The 14,873-nt window shown below is 41.1% G+C and overlaps 1 protein-coding gene across 1 annotated transcript in view; it reads right to left on the bottom strand.

The window, feature by feature from the left end:
- The window catches only part of LOC126175495 (cholecystokinin receptor-like), a 1,200,755-nt gene that overhangs the window by 82,161 nt on the left and 1,103,721 nt on the right, over window positions 1-14,873 (bottom strand). The window contains exon 7 of the mRNA XM_049922316.1: window positions 2,600-2,824. Coding sequence (XP_049778273.1) covers window positions 2,600-2,824 — 225 coding nt within the window. The remainder of the gene's footprint in view (window positions 1-2,599; window positions 2,825-14,873) is intronic.

The following is a 14,873-nucleotide window of genomic DNA, read 5'->3' as shown; positions in this document are numbered from 1 at the left end:
CAGGACTACATCCAGCATCTCTACGATCGTCTCCATGGGAGAATAGCAGCCTGCATTGCTGCGAAAGGTGGATATACACTGTACTAGTGCCGACATTGTGCATGTTCTGTTGCCTGTGTCTATGTGCCTGTGGTTCTGTCAGTGTGATCATGTGATGTATCTGACCCCAGGAATGTGTCAATAAAGTTTCCCCTTCCTGGGACAATGAATTCACGGTGTTCTTATTTCAATTTCCAGGAGTGTATATGGCATGTGATGTATTTGTATGAGGTTAATGAAATTTTAATACATTATAGCCAAATATATTGTTAATGTAAATCTCAAGTTACAACATTTTCCGATCACCCAAAAAACCACGATAGTGCAAAATAAATCAATAATCAAAAACTTTGTCATATCGTGGAAATTTCAATAAACAATACGAAATTCTTACTCATTATCTGTGTTACTTCATTTAGGATCAAATAAGATCAAAATACAGGTATAGTACTGGAATAAACCAAGTTTAAAGGGCAATGTGCCTTCCATTTATTTTCTATTGTAAATGAGTGGGGAGTCATGAAAAAGAGCTAATTCATTTCAGGGAGTGAACAGTTCTGATCCGATCTCTGAAAAGAACAGTTTTGCCCATCTCTAGTTGGCTAGACACACTGGGCCTACGGTCTTTGGTGCGATTTCGTATGACTGCACAAGCACTCTCGTGGTTATCCCGCTCACACTGACAGCAAAACTGTACGTCACTCTGGTGATACGACCTGTCGTGCTGCCATTCATGAACATTATTGCAGGGGGTCGTTTTCCAACAAGATAACGCCCGCCCACATACCGCTATTGTAGCCCAACATGCTCTACAGTATGTTGAAATGTTGCCTTGGCACGCTCTATCACCAGATCTGTCTCCAATCTTCGGACGACAACTCCAAGTTCATCCAAAACCAGCATTAAGTGTCGCTGCACTGACCGGCCCATTGCAACAGACGTGGAACTCCATTCCACACACTGACATCCGACACGTATACAACGCAATGCAGGCACGTTTGCTTGCTCGCAGTCAACATTCTGGCGGTTACACCGATTATTAGTGTACCAGCATTTCGCATTGGCAATAGCTTACGCCGCACTGGTATTAACCTGTAATCTTACAGAGTTAATCACTTACATATGTTACCTGCACAAATGTAGAACCAAAACTGCATTGCCCTACATTAAGTATTTTTTGATGTTGCGATTTGTTTTCCGTCAGTGTATGATCAACCGTCTCACTGATAATCAGTGTTGGTAGTTGTGACATTACAGCCTTTATCACTGCGATTTTTAACATGTAAAAGTTTTTTTTTCTGTATTCGCGTCAGTATGTGCGAACTTTTAACATATACCAATGAATGTTGTAACCAGATATCTTTGCCGCGCTCCTGAAAAGCGCAGAATATCACGATAGCTATAAACTGTTATACGCTGCTATCGATCAGTAAAAAAACGATGCACCTATGTTTCAAAATAACAATTGCCAATTTTTGCTTCTGCAGGGAGCCGCGCCGCTCTCTAGTTGTTCTTCTGTGAATGTGTTGCGAGTCGGACGCAAAAGCATTGTGTTCCATACTGATTTAATCATTTTATTGTAAATTTAAGAGTTTAAGTGATTAAAAATATATGTAGCCACAAACAAGCGAGAATGTGTATCATGAAAATTCGCTCCACCGCCACAATGGGTGGCCATGTTAATGTAAGTTTCCGTTTCATAATATAATACTTGAAGCCTTGAAGTTTATTTAATTTCAAAGAAAATCTCTCAACCTTATTTTCATTAATTATACTTGTGATAATCTTTTCTGTTTAAAAGATTTATGCAGCTTATGATCCAGCGTGTGTTCTGTCGGAACAGGAGGCTGTCGTGACGACATCGTTATAGTATTTATTCCAAGTTCTTTCAGTTCCGTTTATATGTTCGTACAAATCCAATTAGTTGGTCCCTTAGGTTTCTTTCATGTAACTTCTGTCTGTTTTCTCCGCGCGATCTTCCTCCGAAAAAAAAATTTCTGTTCATTTTTTAGTAATTTTCGATATCGCGAGTGAGAAAAGACAGCCGCCTCCTGCTCCGAACGGAACACCACGACTTTTCTAACGTCGGAGAGTACCGCACGAATTTTCCGCTAAAAGGTAATAGAATTTCTTAAAGCTGGATCAATTACACATGTTGCTGCTGTTCTCCGACAAATCTGGTGTGATTAATAGTAATTTATTCTGTCACGACAAAAAGAACGAATTTTATTTTTACCAAAGCAACAAAGCTTTCAATTAAATTACTAAAAAAAAAATCATACCAGATAGTTCAGCCTGTATCGTCGGAACCATTTGGTATTTCTACAAGGTTCTGCTACTTCCTCTGGCATAACCATAGTAGGCAAAAATGCAAAAAAAAAGAAGTAGTTTACGTATAGCCGACCAGGTGATATTACAGTTGGAATCGCCGTTTAGACTAACTATGTAAGCCTCTGTGCAGTTCCAGTCGCACGTATGGTTTCGAAAATGTTCGCAGTCGCAGCTTTAGGCAAGTTGTCCCGTTCGAACTGAGTCAGGCAAATAAGAGAGCAGTACGCACCTTGCGCTTGGCCTCGATGCTCTTGCGTGCGTAGTTGGAGCGGATGGCCTGGCGACGCAGGGCGTGGCCCGGCGCCGCCTCGCCGCTGTCGTGGTCGTGGTCGTGAGCGTGAGCGTGCTCCTGGTCGTGCTCCTGGTCGTGGTAGTGGTCGCTGTTCTCGGCCGAAGCCCGGCCTCCCAGCACGCTGCAGACGGTACCCCCGTTCTCCGTTGGCAGCTGCTCACCCTGTGTCCCAAATGGATACATTGGTCCAGGTTACTCACAACTTCCGTGACTAAAGATTTAGTACGAATTTTTCTTAAGGGGCTCCGGAACGCCCTATACTTGCAATGTTAAAATAACGCTTATAAATTACATCTTTCCTCACAAAGTATTTGAGGTAGGAAGTTGAACTTTTACAGATTATTTATTGGAATATGGGCTACAACTTAACACAGGGATTTTACAAAATTTTAGTTCAGTTATTAAAGATGATTTTTTTTCAATTGTAATGAAAATTCACAACTTTTTTTTGCAATTTTATATTTATATATTCAAAAATATACAGTTTTTTGGAAAAAGGCTGTGTTAAATTATGCAGAAGGTACTGTGTAACATGTACTGAAAGTTTGAAACAAAGATGTTTGGAAGATCCTTAGAAAACATGTAATTAGTATGAGAAAATAAAAGTTTTGGGAATCGAGCGACAAAGATTGGATTAACTTTTTAGTGCATTCCAGGTCCATAGGATGGATTATCTTCATCCTCTGCAAACTCCTCCTCCAGCTTCCTCTTGTTCCTCCTTCAGTTTACTCTTGCTTGTATTTCTAGACTCTTTACAGCCCTGTCTGCAGCCCGAAAGCGTTCCTTGTCTAAAGCAAGCATCGCTCGTACCATGTTAGAATGTTATTATTTACAGTAATAACACATACCTTTGACTTTCCGACATTTCTCCTTTTCTTAAAAGCCTTCAGAGGATTTCTAATAACTTTACTTTTACTCATTATTATACTTCAACAAAACAGAGACTCAAGAAACAGAATTAATTACGAATATTTTCGACATAACGACAGAGTAAATGCACATGAAACAATCGACAATCACACCAGCGATATATATTGAACCATCACAGGTTAGCCACAACACATACTTTATCTCACATCACTAAAATGTACCTGATGAACACGGACGTTAATAATAACACCATTTGACAGCAGTTTAACAGTGCCACAGTGGGTCACGCCCATGTAGAACACATTTCAAAAAAAAAAAAAAATTAAAAATAGTTGTAGTCTTCGGAATTGAATAAATTATATATCTATTAAAAGGTAATAGTCTGCAGATTCAGAAAACGCAAAAAAGTAAAAAGTGAACTTTTCATGATTTTGAGCCTTTCCGGAGCCCCTTAAATGAAGGCTTTTCTTTCATTTTATTAGCTAATTTCATTCCTCCAATATTATCAGACTACATGACAATGAAAATTGTTACGTTTACAGTACGTTAAATTCCAAATATCAAGCTGTGCGGAAAAAGCTATCTATGACGACGTCTCTTTTACACAAACACAGGCACAGTCGCCACAAATGTAAGTTCCCTTTGCAAAAAAAAAATGGCTCTAAGCGCTACAGGACTTAACATCTGAGGTCATCAGTCCCCTAGAACTACTTAAACCTAACTAACCTAAGGACAGCACACACATCCAGGATTCGAACCTGCAACCGTAGCATCAGCGCGGTTCCGGACTGAAGAGCCTAGAACCGCTCGGCCACAGCGGCCGGCCCTATACAAAACGGAAAATGTGGAACACATGTTGGGTTCTGTCATGGGCCAGCTTACACAACACGTCAACATTTCCGCTAGAGTACTGATGGGCGAAAACTTCATTGCTAGAGTGTTGGCGACAAGTGTTTCGTCGGTTTCAGGAGGTACTGTAACCTCCCCCGCGCTTATCGACCTTAATGACAGTGAAAAATTAAACCGCGTGTACCTAATGGAAATTTGGGAAAAGCAATCGTCACCGAAGTTAATCTGTCGGTAAAGAGGGACGAAAGGATTACATCTAAATGAAAGGAAAAATGCAAATGAAACTGGTGGAAATTAATTTTGAAAAGGGGTAAAGTTAATAAAGAAAGTAATTGTGCGGCCGTTACGTTAACAATTAACTAGCGGTAATTAGATATTTGAGATTTGGGGAAAATTACGGTCTTCAGTCCTATGGACAATTACTATAGTAACTGAAAAAGAAAGGTTATTACACATATAATTAGCACTAGAAGGGTGGCAACTGAAGGTTGACACATGTAGTGTGAAAACTGAAAGATTGTCAGAAGTAATAAATTTCGCTACACTCTGACTTAATTTAGCAAAAGAATTAATAAAACTGGAAAATCGAAAGTTAATTTAGTGACTGAAGTTAATAGTGAACTTTCTTTCTGAAGCACATCGAAATTCAATAAAATACGGTTAGTCTTGGACTACCTCAACAATCATTTCAAAAGCTACTTGAATCTACGCAATTTATAAATAAGAGATTTAACTTTGTACTTGAATTAAATGATTCTGAACAATTACCAATAGTTAAATTTTGTACGTACCAAGCTGGGTTTTAGTCACAGGTAAGCTAAAATACGGTAACAAAACTCGCACTCTTAATTTGTGCTTGTGTAATCTGAATATTGTAGCCAGCTATGAATACCTTCACTGAACTTTGAAATTAAAGCAGTGAAATCGAATGATGCTGGCGTTTGAATTTCAACGACACTCGAGTTCATTCCGGGAAAGGAAGTGATCCTGCTTGGTAATGCAATTGGGACAATGAGCAACAAAGGTTCATGCTACGTTGCTGTAATTTAGTTATGAAAATGGAACAGTTTGAAAAGCTGAGGTCTGCCATACAGTTCTGAAACTTTACGTGCTTCCAGTCTTCATTGTTGGTTGATTGAAGGTTTGAAGCCGTCGATCGAGGAGGTGGCGACAGTCACTCATTGTCGGCCGTCGCCGTTGCAGAAGCTGGATGTTGGCGCGCCTTCTTCTCGACACGGTCACCAGGCGAAACGGGCTCTTGATGTGCGCCAGCTAATGCTTCCCGTCCGCGACACCGTGTCAGAAACTATCATAGCAAGTCGAGCGCAATTACATGCTGCCCAACGCCGAAAGCGCGGCAACTCGCGGGAGCATCACACAACACACCTGCTCCACTGCACCACCCCAGCCAGACTCCCCCTCTGCCCGCACTCCACGCAGCAGAGTTAACAGTACCAAAGATCCTAAACACTTTGGATCTCCACACGACCTATCGATGTATTCGTTCGATAGCATAGTTTTACCTAGGCCAGACCCAGCGTATAAATACAAATAATATTCACAAAACAAACCAATTATATATCGACATAAATGTATATATATACAAATAGTAAAACAATTACAATATACAAAGACACAGAAATGTTATATCTTCAGGTAACAAAATAAGGAAAAATCTATAGTACAATAGATTGGAAATAGGAGGATATACATTTCCGGCATTACAGTACGAGGGGTGTTCATGTAAGTAATGTAGCACTTTTTTTCTTAATGCGAGTTGGTTTTATTGAGGATTCCAGTGTATCATATTATTCCTCACTCTTTTGGCTATAAGACACTGTTTTTCGAAATAATCTCCGTTCGATCCGACGGGCTTCCCTCACGTTCTGGGAAGACCTGTATACCCGCATGGTACCACTCTACCTGTCGAAGTCGAAGCCTACGTCCTGCTGCGTCAATAACATCCTCGTCATTCACGTACTGGAGTGCATGCTTCACTGGGTCAAACAGATGGAAGTCGGAAGGTGCGAGATCCGGGCGGAAGGGAGGATGAGGAAGAACAGTCCAGCGAAGTTCTGTGAGCTTCGCTCGGGTTTGCGTACTTGTGTGAGACTTTGGTTTTTCATGGAGAAGGAGAAGTTCGTTCGCTTTCTTGTTGCGATGAACCTGCTGAAGTCTGTTTTTCAGTTTCCGGAGGATAGCACAATGAGGGAGGACATAAGCCCTAGGGAGTCGCAGGCGAGGGTGCGGGTTTGAACGGTTTCTTCAGAGGAGAGCCGCCACTCCATGGGTTGCCGTTTTGTTTCCAGTTCGAAGTGATGGCATTCGCCAGATATTCCGTACAGAAGATCCTTCGTTTCTCTTTATGGTCTTCTGTTGGATGGCGAGGAACCCAGTGGGCACACACCTTTGCGTACCGCAAATAGTGGATGAGTATGTCAGCACAGTTGAAACGTCCCCTTAGAAAAAATTATACACGACTGTGCTTAAACTGACACACAATATTTTTTTAGCGCAACGCAATCTGACTTTCAGGAATCCCTACAAAGGAATGGCCCTGACTAACATTAACCTGTACCTTTCACAAATCACTTACCTCACAAAAATCTTCGTTACTCGAACTACTGCAATACAGCGAGCGCCACTACTGCCAGCTAAATAAAAGATTCAAACTACAGAAGGCACTAACTACTGATAGGCATAATTAGCAATTGAAAGATGTTAATAGAGAACAAACAATGTATTTACCTTAAGTCACAATATATATAGCAGTTCATGCCATCCAGTATAACAAATTTCAAAACTCCGCCATCTCTCTCCCCACATCCACCACTGCTGGCGGCTCACCTCCAACTGCGCAACGCTACGCGCTGTTCACATACAGCTGCCGCTGCCCAACACTACAATGGCAGACAACAATGCAAACTAGCCACAGACTGCACACAGCACAGCCAGTGATTTTCATACAGAGCGCTACGTAACGTTGCCAATAAGAAAACATAAACAGCCTACTTACATAGCCCCCATGCTCCCCACACAAAATTTTACCAATTGTTTTGGGCACTTGGCAATACATATTTGTTAAAATTTTTCATAATCGTAATTACAATAACAAAGAAATCAAATGCACACACTTATTGATACAATGTTGGTCAAAAGCTAAAATTTTCTCACAGTCCATAAAGATAGTCCTGATCATTCATCATAATAGTAATTACAGTTTTTTTTCAGAAAGTCTCATTAGTAAAAGAAATTGCACACAGAAGTAGTGGATTTCCATGCAGTCTTGAAGAAGTAGTGTTGTCCTTCCAACGGAAAGACAGTGCTGACTCTTGACATGCAGACAGGTAATGGGCCACAACAGAGCAAACCCACAGCAGAGTCAGTCGAAGTTTTGAAGAATATTGGTAGGTAGGTCATCACAGAGTAGACCCACTGTAGTCCTGGTAGAGATTACGGTATTGGTGGGCCACCAGAGGTGCAGACCCACTGCAGTTCTTGTAGAAATAATGGTACTGGCGAGTCAGCAAAGGTGTAGACCCACTGTAGTCCTTGTAGAAATAATGGTATTGGTGGGTCATCAAAGGAGTAGACCCACTGTAGTCCTTGTAGAGATGGTCAGCAGCCATCTGCTGCGACTGTGCAGGTGCACAATCACCATCGAAGAGTCTTGCAGAGAAGATAGCAAGTCCATAAACCACCACTTGTACACTCACGAAGTTTTTGGAATTGTCCTTTCCCACATCCACCACTGCTGGCGGCTCACCTCCAACTGCGCAACGCTACGCGCTGTTCACATCCAGCTGCCGCTGCCCAACACTACAATGGCAGACAACAATGCAAACTAGCCACAGACTGCACACAGCACGGCCAGTGATTTTCATACAGAGCGCTACGTAACGTTGCCAATAAGAAAACATAAACAGCCTACTTACACAGTGTGTCACGTCCAGTTGTGCGCCGAAGTGTTTGACTGCGACCCGTCGATCACCTCGAATGAGAGTGTCCGCACGTTCCAACATTGCAGGACTCACAGCTGTGTGTGGCCGGCCGGTATGCAGGCGATGGGACAGGTTTGCGTGACCTTGTTACGATGATGACAGACGCCTCGCCCACCGACTTACCGTGCTTTTGTTCACTGCCAGCACCTACGAATATCTGCGATGCTCTGGTTTTGCGCCGAATCTAATCGACAGGTCCCTGCTCGGAACGCCCTCCTTACAGTTACCACTTTGTAGGCTATGTATAGTTCCGCCACCTATCGGAACTGCATTAAACTATAGGGCCTACGCAGGGTAATCGACAATGTCCGACAACAAATCCCGATTTTTTTCAACCGAAATAGATCGAGAATAAAAGTGTAGCATTACCTATTGAACGACGCTCGTATGTGGCACCAGATGTCTACACAGGGGCCTCTTAAGTTCCGTAATCATGAGCTAGTAATTTGTGCGTGCGGAGCTGGCGTCCAATAGTGTCCTCGATGCATTGAATCTGGACCAGATTTGGGAGCAAAGAAATCTTGAGTTCACCATCACGCTCCACAGACCACTGTAGCACATTTCTGCCCTTGTGAGATGGACAGATGTCCTGCTGGAAGAAGCTAATGCCGTTGGGGAAGATATCAACCATGAAGGGATGCAGATGGCCGGCAATGAAGTTCCCCTAGCCTACAGCTGTCATGGTTCCTTCGATTACTATCACAGGTCCCCTGGAAACCTACGTAAATTCCCCCTGTAGCTTACTACTGTCCCCCCCTCCCCCCGACGGGTTTTTTCGCCTGGATGACGGCATATCTGGGCACAACCACCGACCTAGCATAACAAGAAACGTGATTCTCCGACTAGGCGACACGTTTCCATTGGTCTACGGTCCAATATCGATTACTCCGTGCCAACAGCAGTCGTAATTGACGATGTCGTTGGGGCAACACGGGAACTCAGGACGATTGTCTGCTATGGAGCACCATGTTAAACAGTGTGCTCTGAGCAATGTGCTTGGAAACACTTCTGCCTGCACCAGCATTGTACTCCGTCTTCAGATCTGCCACAGGTCGCTACCTACATTGCTTTACAGACTAAGTGGACTTCAGGTCTCTATGTTCTGCGATAAAGTGCAGACATCCAACAACTTGTCGACCAGTTGTGGTGTCATTGTCCTTCAATGACTTTCCTTAGATGCTCACGACAGTACGAGCTCGCGAACAGCCGACCACCTTCGCAATATCCGAAATACGCGTTCCCAGACGCCGACTCTTTTCTAGGCCTACGCTGATGGGCCAAAACATTACGGCCACCTGGGTAAAAGCGTGCCCTTTGTCAAAGTCGCTTAGGTTAGTCCATGCCCCACATTGTGGCTCATCAGCGTTTTGTTAAGTGGGCGAAATTAGCAACTGAGTAATAATGAAATGAAATGTTTATTTCCAAATAACAGAACAGCCGACGCTGGGCAATGCCAGCCTTTAAGATACTGAAGTGGCTATGGACTCATTCTTCTTCTTCTTCTTCTTTCGATTTCGGCCATCTTTGGACCACGTTCAACAATTCACTTGCCCGGCTTTTTGATCTTTTTTTCTCTCTTCCCAATATTTCCTCATCATTTTCGAGTGGTTCCTCCTCCGCTCTTCCGACCATTTCCTGTTATTATTCTTTAGTTTCGTTTCTTCTGGAAAACACTTAATTTCGTTCACTATTTGTCTAAACTTTTCCCTGTCCCTGATTGACTCACGGGTGACATTAAAATAGGCCAAATCCTTTTTCACCATCTGTATCCATTTATTGTTGGTTTTTTCGTTCCTGTTACTATGTTCAAACACTTTTCTTGTTAGTCTGTTTCCATCCATCCTCGACAGGTGACCATAAAACGTTAGTCTGCGTTTACGCATTGCCTCACTCACTTTCTCAATAGTTTTGTATATTTCCTTATTACTCTTTAGCTTGTACTCTTCTCCAATCTTTCTCGGTCCTAATATTTTTCTCAAAATTTTCCTTTCTTTCTTTTCCATGTTTTCTATTTCCCCCTTTTTGTTAAGAGTTAGGCACTCCGATGCATACAGGCATTCTGGTCTAATGACAGTTTTATAATGTCTTAATTTAGCTTGAATCGAAATGTTTTTTTTGTTATATATGTCTTTGGTTTTTTGAAAAGCAAATTCCATTTTCCTTGCTCTCGCCTGGTTTGCACTCTTGTCTAAACCATTCACTTGAATTATTTCACCTAAATACTTAAATTTTTCTACTCTCTTAATATTGCCGTATTTAGTAATAAGATTTTTCTTGTTATTTCTATGATTAGACATATACACGGTTTTTTCAAATGAAATCTGCAGTCCAGCTCTGGCCGAAACTTCTTGTAGTTTCTCCAAGTAGTTCTGAGCTATTTCTTCGTTTTCTGTAATTATTGCCAGATCGTCTGCAAAAGCTAAACAGTCCACTTCTATTTTTTTCTTTTTTTGTTCCAATTCTGATATTCTTGGTGCCTTTGAGTTCTTCTTTCCATATTCTCAATATCTTTTCCAGTACGCAGTTGAAGAGGATTGGGGATAAACCATCACCTTGTCTAACACCTGTTTTAATTTCGAACTTCCTTGAAATTTCACCCATAAATTTAACTTTGGCCTTACTGTTTGTTAGCGTCTGTTTGATAATTTGAATTGTTTTCTTATCGACCCCAAATTCTTCCAATACTTTCAGTAATGTTTCTCTATCTACCGAGTCGTATGCTTTTTTGAAATCTACAAATACTATTGCAAATCTCTGGCCTCTTGAGATTCTGTAACGAATGAGTGTTTTCAGGTTAAATATTTGTTCAACACAGGATCTACCTTGTCTAAAACCTGCTTGATATTCACCTATTTTTTTTATCCAGAACTGGCTCCACGATTTGAAGTAATTTCCTTGACAAAATTTTGTATCCTACTGGTAGTAGCGAGATCCCTCTATAATTATTAACATTCATCTTATCCCCCTTTTTGTGTAGTGGGTGTATCAGGGCACACTGCCAGTCTTCAGGAATTCTTTCTTCGTCCCAGATCTTCTTAAACATATGTTCCAAAACTTGTGGGAGGTTGGTATCCATTATTTTTAGGATTTCTGGTACTATGGAGTCTTCACCTGGGGCTTTATTGTTTTTTAGACTGTGTATTATGTGTTTTATTTCTTCAGCGTCTGGAGGTTTTGAATCGGTATTAGTATTTCGGTGGTTTTCAAAACTCATTTTATCTTTGGGTGGTTCACAATTTAGTAGATTCTCGAAATATTTTGCTAATATTTCACAATTAGTCTTGTTTGTCAAACCTAGCTTGTTCTCTTCATCTTTAAAACATAAATTTGGGGATTGGTATTTGGTTAGCTGTTTTCTAAAAGTTTTGTAGAAATCTCTAGAATTATTTCTTTTAAAGTCTTCCTCAATCTGTTCTAGGTTATCCTGAAATTGTCTTCTTTTTTTATTACGGAAAAGCTTAGCTGTTTCTCTTCTCTGGATTTTAAAATTGTCAAGATCTTGAGGATCTTTTGTGGAGTTCCATTTCTGCCACAATTTCTGTCTCTTCTCTAGGTTCTCATCACATTCATTGTCCCACCATGGATGTCTTCTTACTCTTTTCACGAGACAATTTTCTTTTGCTATTTCAACTATTTCGTTTTTGATCTCCTCCCATCCCGCTTCCTTATTTATTGTGGATATGCCATCGCTATCTTTGTGCAATGCTCTCTGAAACCGTTGTTTAATTTCTTCATTTTTTAAAGTTTCTGTGTTATATTTTGGAATTTTGTAAAAGGTTTTCTTCTCTTTTCGAAATGGGAGTGGTCTGAATTTAATCGTAGTCAAATAGTGGTCTGAATCAACATCAAGGCTTTTCAGCACTTTAGTGTTTTGAATTTCTTCTTGACAATGAAGTGAGATAGCCACATGGTCAATTTGAAATTCTCCGAGAAGTGGATTTGGTGATCTCCATGTTTTAGTTTTTCGGCTCAGCTTTTTGAAATGTGTTGTCATTATTTTCAAGTTGAAATGCCTACATACCTCTATGGACTCATTATTTAAAAAAAAAAAAAAAAAAAAAAAACCAACTATAGATTCTACGGCAACTGGTTCTAAGACGCAATGGTAACGCACTTTGTTTCCTTTTGCTGCGTTACAGCACCTATGCCACACACTGAAAACGGCTGGGCGTCTAACCTGTTCACATCCAAAATACAATATTTCGAAGTCATGAAAAAATTTCGAATTTATAAACGAACTGAAGAGTCCACGTTGCTCGCAATATTTCGACTATTGCCTTACCTGCGTCATGTGATATGGACACTGTTCTTATGTATGCTCACTGCCCGTCTCATATAACGACAACAATAACAATAACACTGTCAAAATGATCATAACATTATACCTTTTGCCCGAAGAAATGTATTTGAAGCAGAAGCGACAGTTATTGTAATTGCTGCAACAACTCTGTATCTCGTCAGATACAAGGGAGGGAACTAGATTTATGAACAACACGCTATGAATGTGTTGTGGGGCATTCATGACCCATGTAAGCTCTTTATCTCCCATGGACCCCTGTGGTTTACAGAGTATTGATGTTTAAGTAGAGGGTGTAGAAATCATCCATATAGTAGTACATAAGAAAAAAACTAAATTTTAGATGCATTTCTATTCCAATGTTTTGTGTTAGAACTATGAAAAATACTCCTAACTCGTTTTGGAAAACAGGCTCTTAGAATACTGAGGGTAGAGGCCTCCATAAAGCACAGCGCTTATCTGGTGCATCTGGTGGCATCTCCCATCGCAGTTGTTTGAGCATATCTGTAATTCTCTCACGCTGACTATGCAAAACCGCAACGAAACACGCAGCTCGGCATTTTCTGACTCTACACTTTTTTATGGGTGGTTTCGTGCAGCCAACAACGACTTCGTTTCCAGTACCAAACGCTTCTTCGCCGAGTAGCACTTACACTCAACGCCCTCAATTACTTGTTGGATATGTCCCAATCTTCGTCTTCGCCCACAGTTTTTACCCTCTACAGAACCACGGAAATGTCCTATCGTCCTCATTATCTTACTGTCAGTGTTACTTTCTTCGCTGATTTTGTAGAGAACTTCCTAATTCCTTAGCTTACCACTCGATCTAATTTTCAACATGCTTCCGTTGAAGCACACATCACATGCTTCGACTCTCTTCTTTTGCGATTATCTCACAGTCCGTGGTTCCCCACCATACAGTTCTATTCTCCAGATGTACACTTTTAGAATAGTCTTCCTCAGTTCTAGGGCTATGTTCGATACTAGCAGATTTCTCTTGGCTAGGAATGTCCTCTTTGCCTGTGGTAATCCGCTTGTTATACCCTCCTTGCTTCGCTCATAGTGTGATATTTTGTTACGAAGGTAGAATAATTTCTTAACTTCATCTACCTCGTGGTCACGAAGTTTGATGTTCAGTTTATAACCAGTCGCATGATGTTCAGTTTATAACCAGTCGCATTTATCATTTTTTTAAATGGAAAACCGAAAATGAAGTACTCAGGTTAAATAGGGCATAAGGCAGGGATGCAGTCAAATGGCTCTGAGCACTATGGGACTCAACATCTTAGGTCATAAGTCCCCTAGAACTTAGAACTACTTAAACCTAACTAACCTAAGGATATCACACACACCCATGCCCGAGGCAGGATTCGAACCTGCGACCGTAGCAGTCCCGCGGTTCCGGATTGCAGTGCCAGAACCGCTAGACCACCGCGGCCGGCCAGGGATGCAGTCGTGAGCACCTACTGTACAGTCTACACACCGAAGAAGTAATGTGAGGAATAAAGATAAAGAGTGGGATTAGAATTCAGAGTGAAAGTATATCAATGATAAGAGTCTCTGATGATATTACTATCCTCAGTGAAAGTGAGAAAGAACTGCAGGAACTGTTGAATAGTCTAATGAGGACATTGTGGATTGAGAGTAATCCAAAGAAAGACAAAAGTAATGAGAAGTAGCAGAAATGCGACTGGTTATAAACTGAACATCAAACTTCGTGACCATAAGGTAGATGAAGTTAAGGTTCTTGTACTTATTGCATATTACCCTAAGATAACACTTGTTCTTCTGACAGTTTCGAATTCTTGTACCAGTTTACATTGTCTAACGCTTTTTCTAGACGGACAAACACTATGCAGAGATGCAGAGATTGGGACGTCAGTTGATATACCACTGTTGCGTAAAATTATCGTTAATCCCAAAGCTCTTTGGACCAAATAAAATAAACTCTCCAGGAAACATGGGCTCCAAGATACATACCTTAAGAGCAATGAGCAGTTGTTCAGTAGAGAAGATGTGTTTTACAGTAGCAAAGTTGAACAAGCACTTTCTTTGCCACGTCACTCACTGCAAAACGAGTAGCAGAAAAAAAGTTAAAAATCACTACCCAAACACCTGCAATTCAGCCACATCCTGTTGTAACGACACCATCAACAATTTTATCCGTTAAGTCCCTTCGTCTTGCACCAGTGCA

This window comes from Schistocerca cancellata, chromosome 3, assembly GCF_023864275.1.
Source record: "Schistocerca cancellata isolate TAMUIC-IGC-003103 chromosome 3, iqSchCanc2.1, whole genome shotgun sequence".
Classification (NCBI taxonomy): domain Eukaryota; kingdom Metazoa; phylum Arthropoda; class Insecta; order Orthoptera; family Acrididae; genus Schistocerca; species Schistocerca cancellata.
The sequence above is the reverse complement of the archived record's forward strand: the minus strand, read 5'-3'. Positions and strand labels throughout refer to the sequence as shown.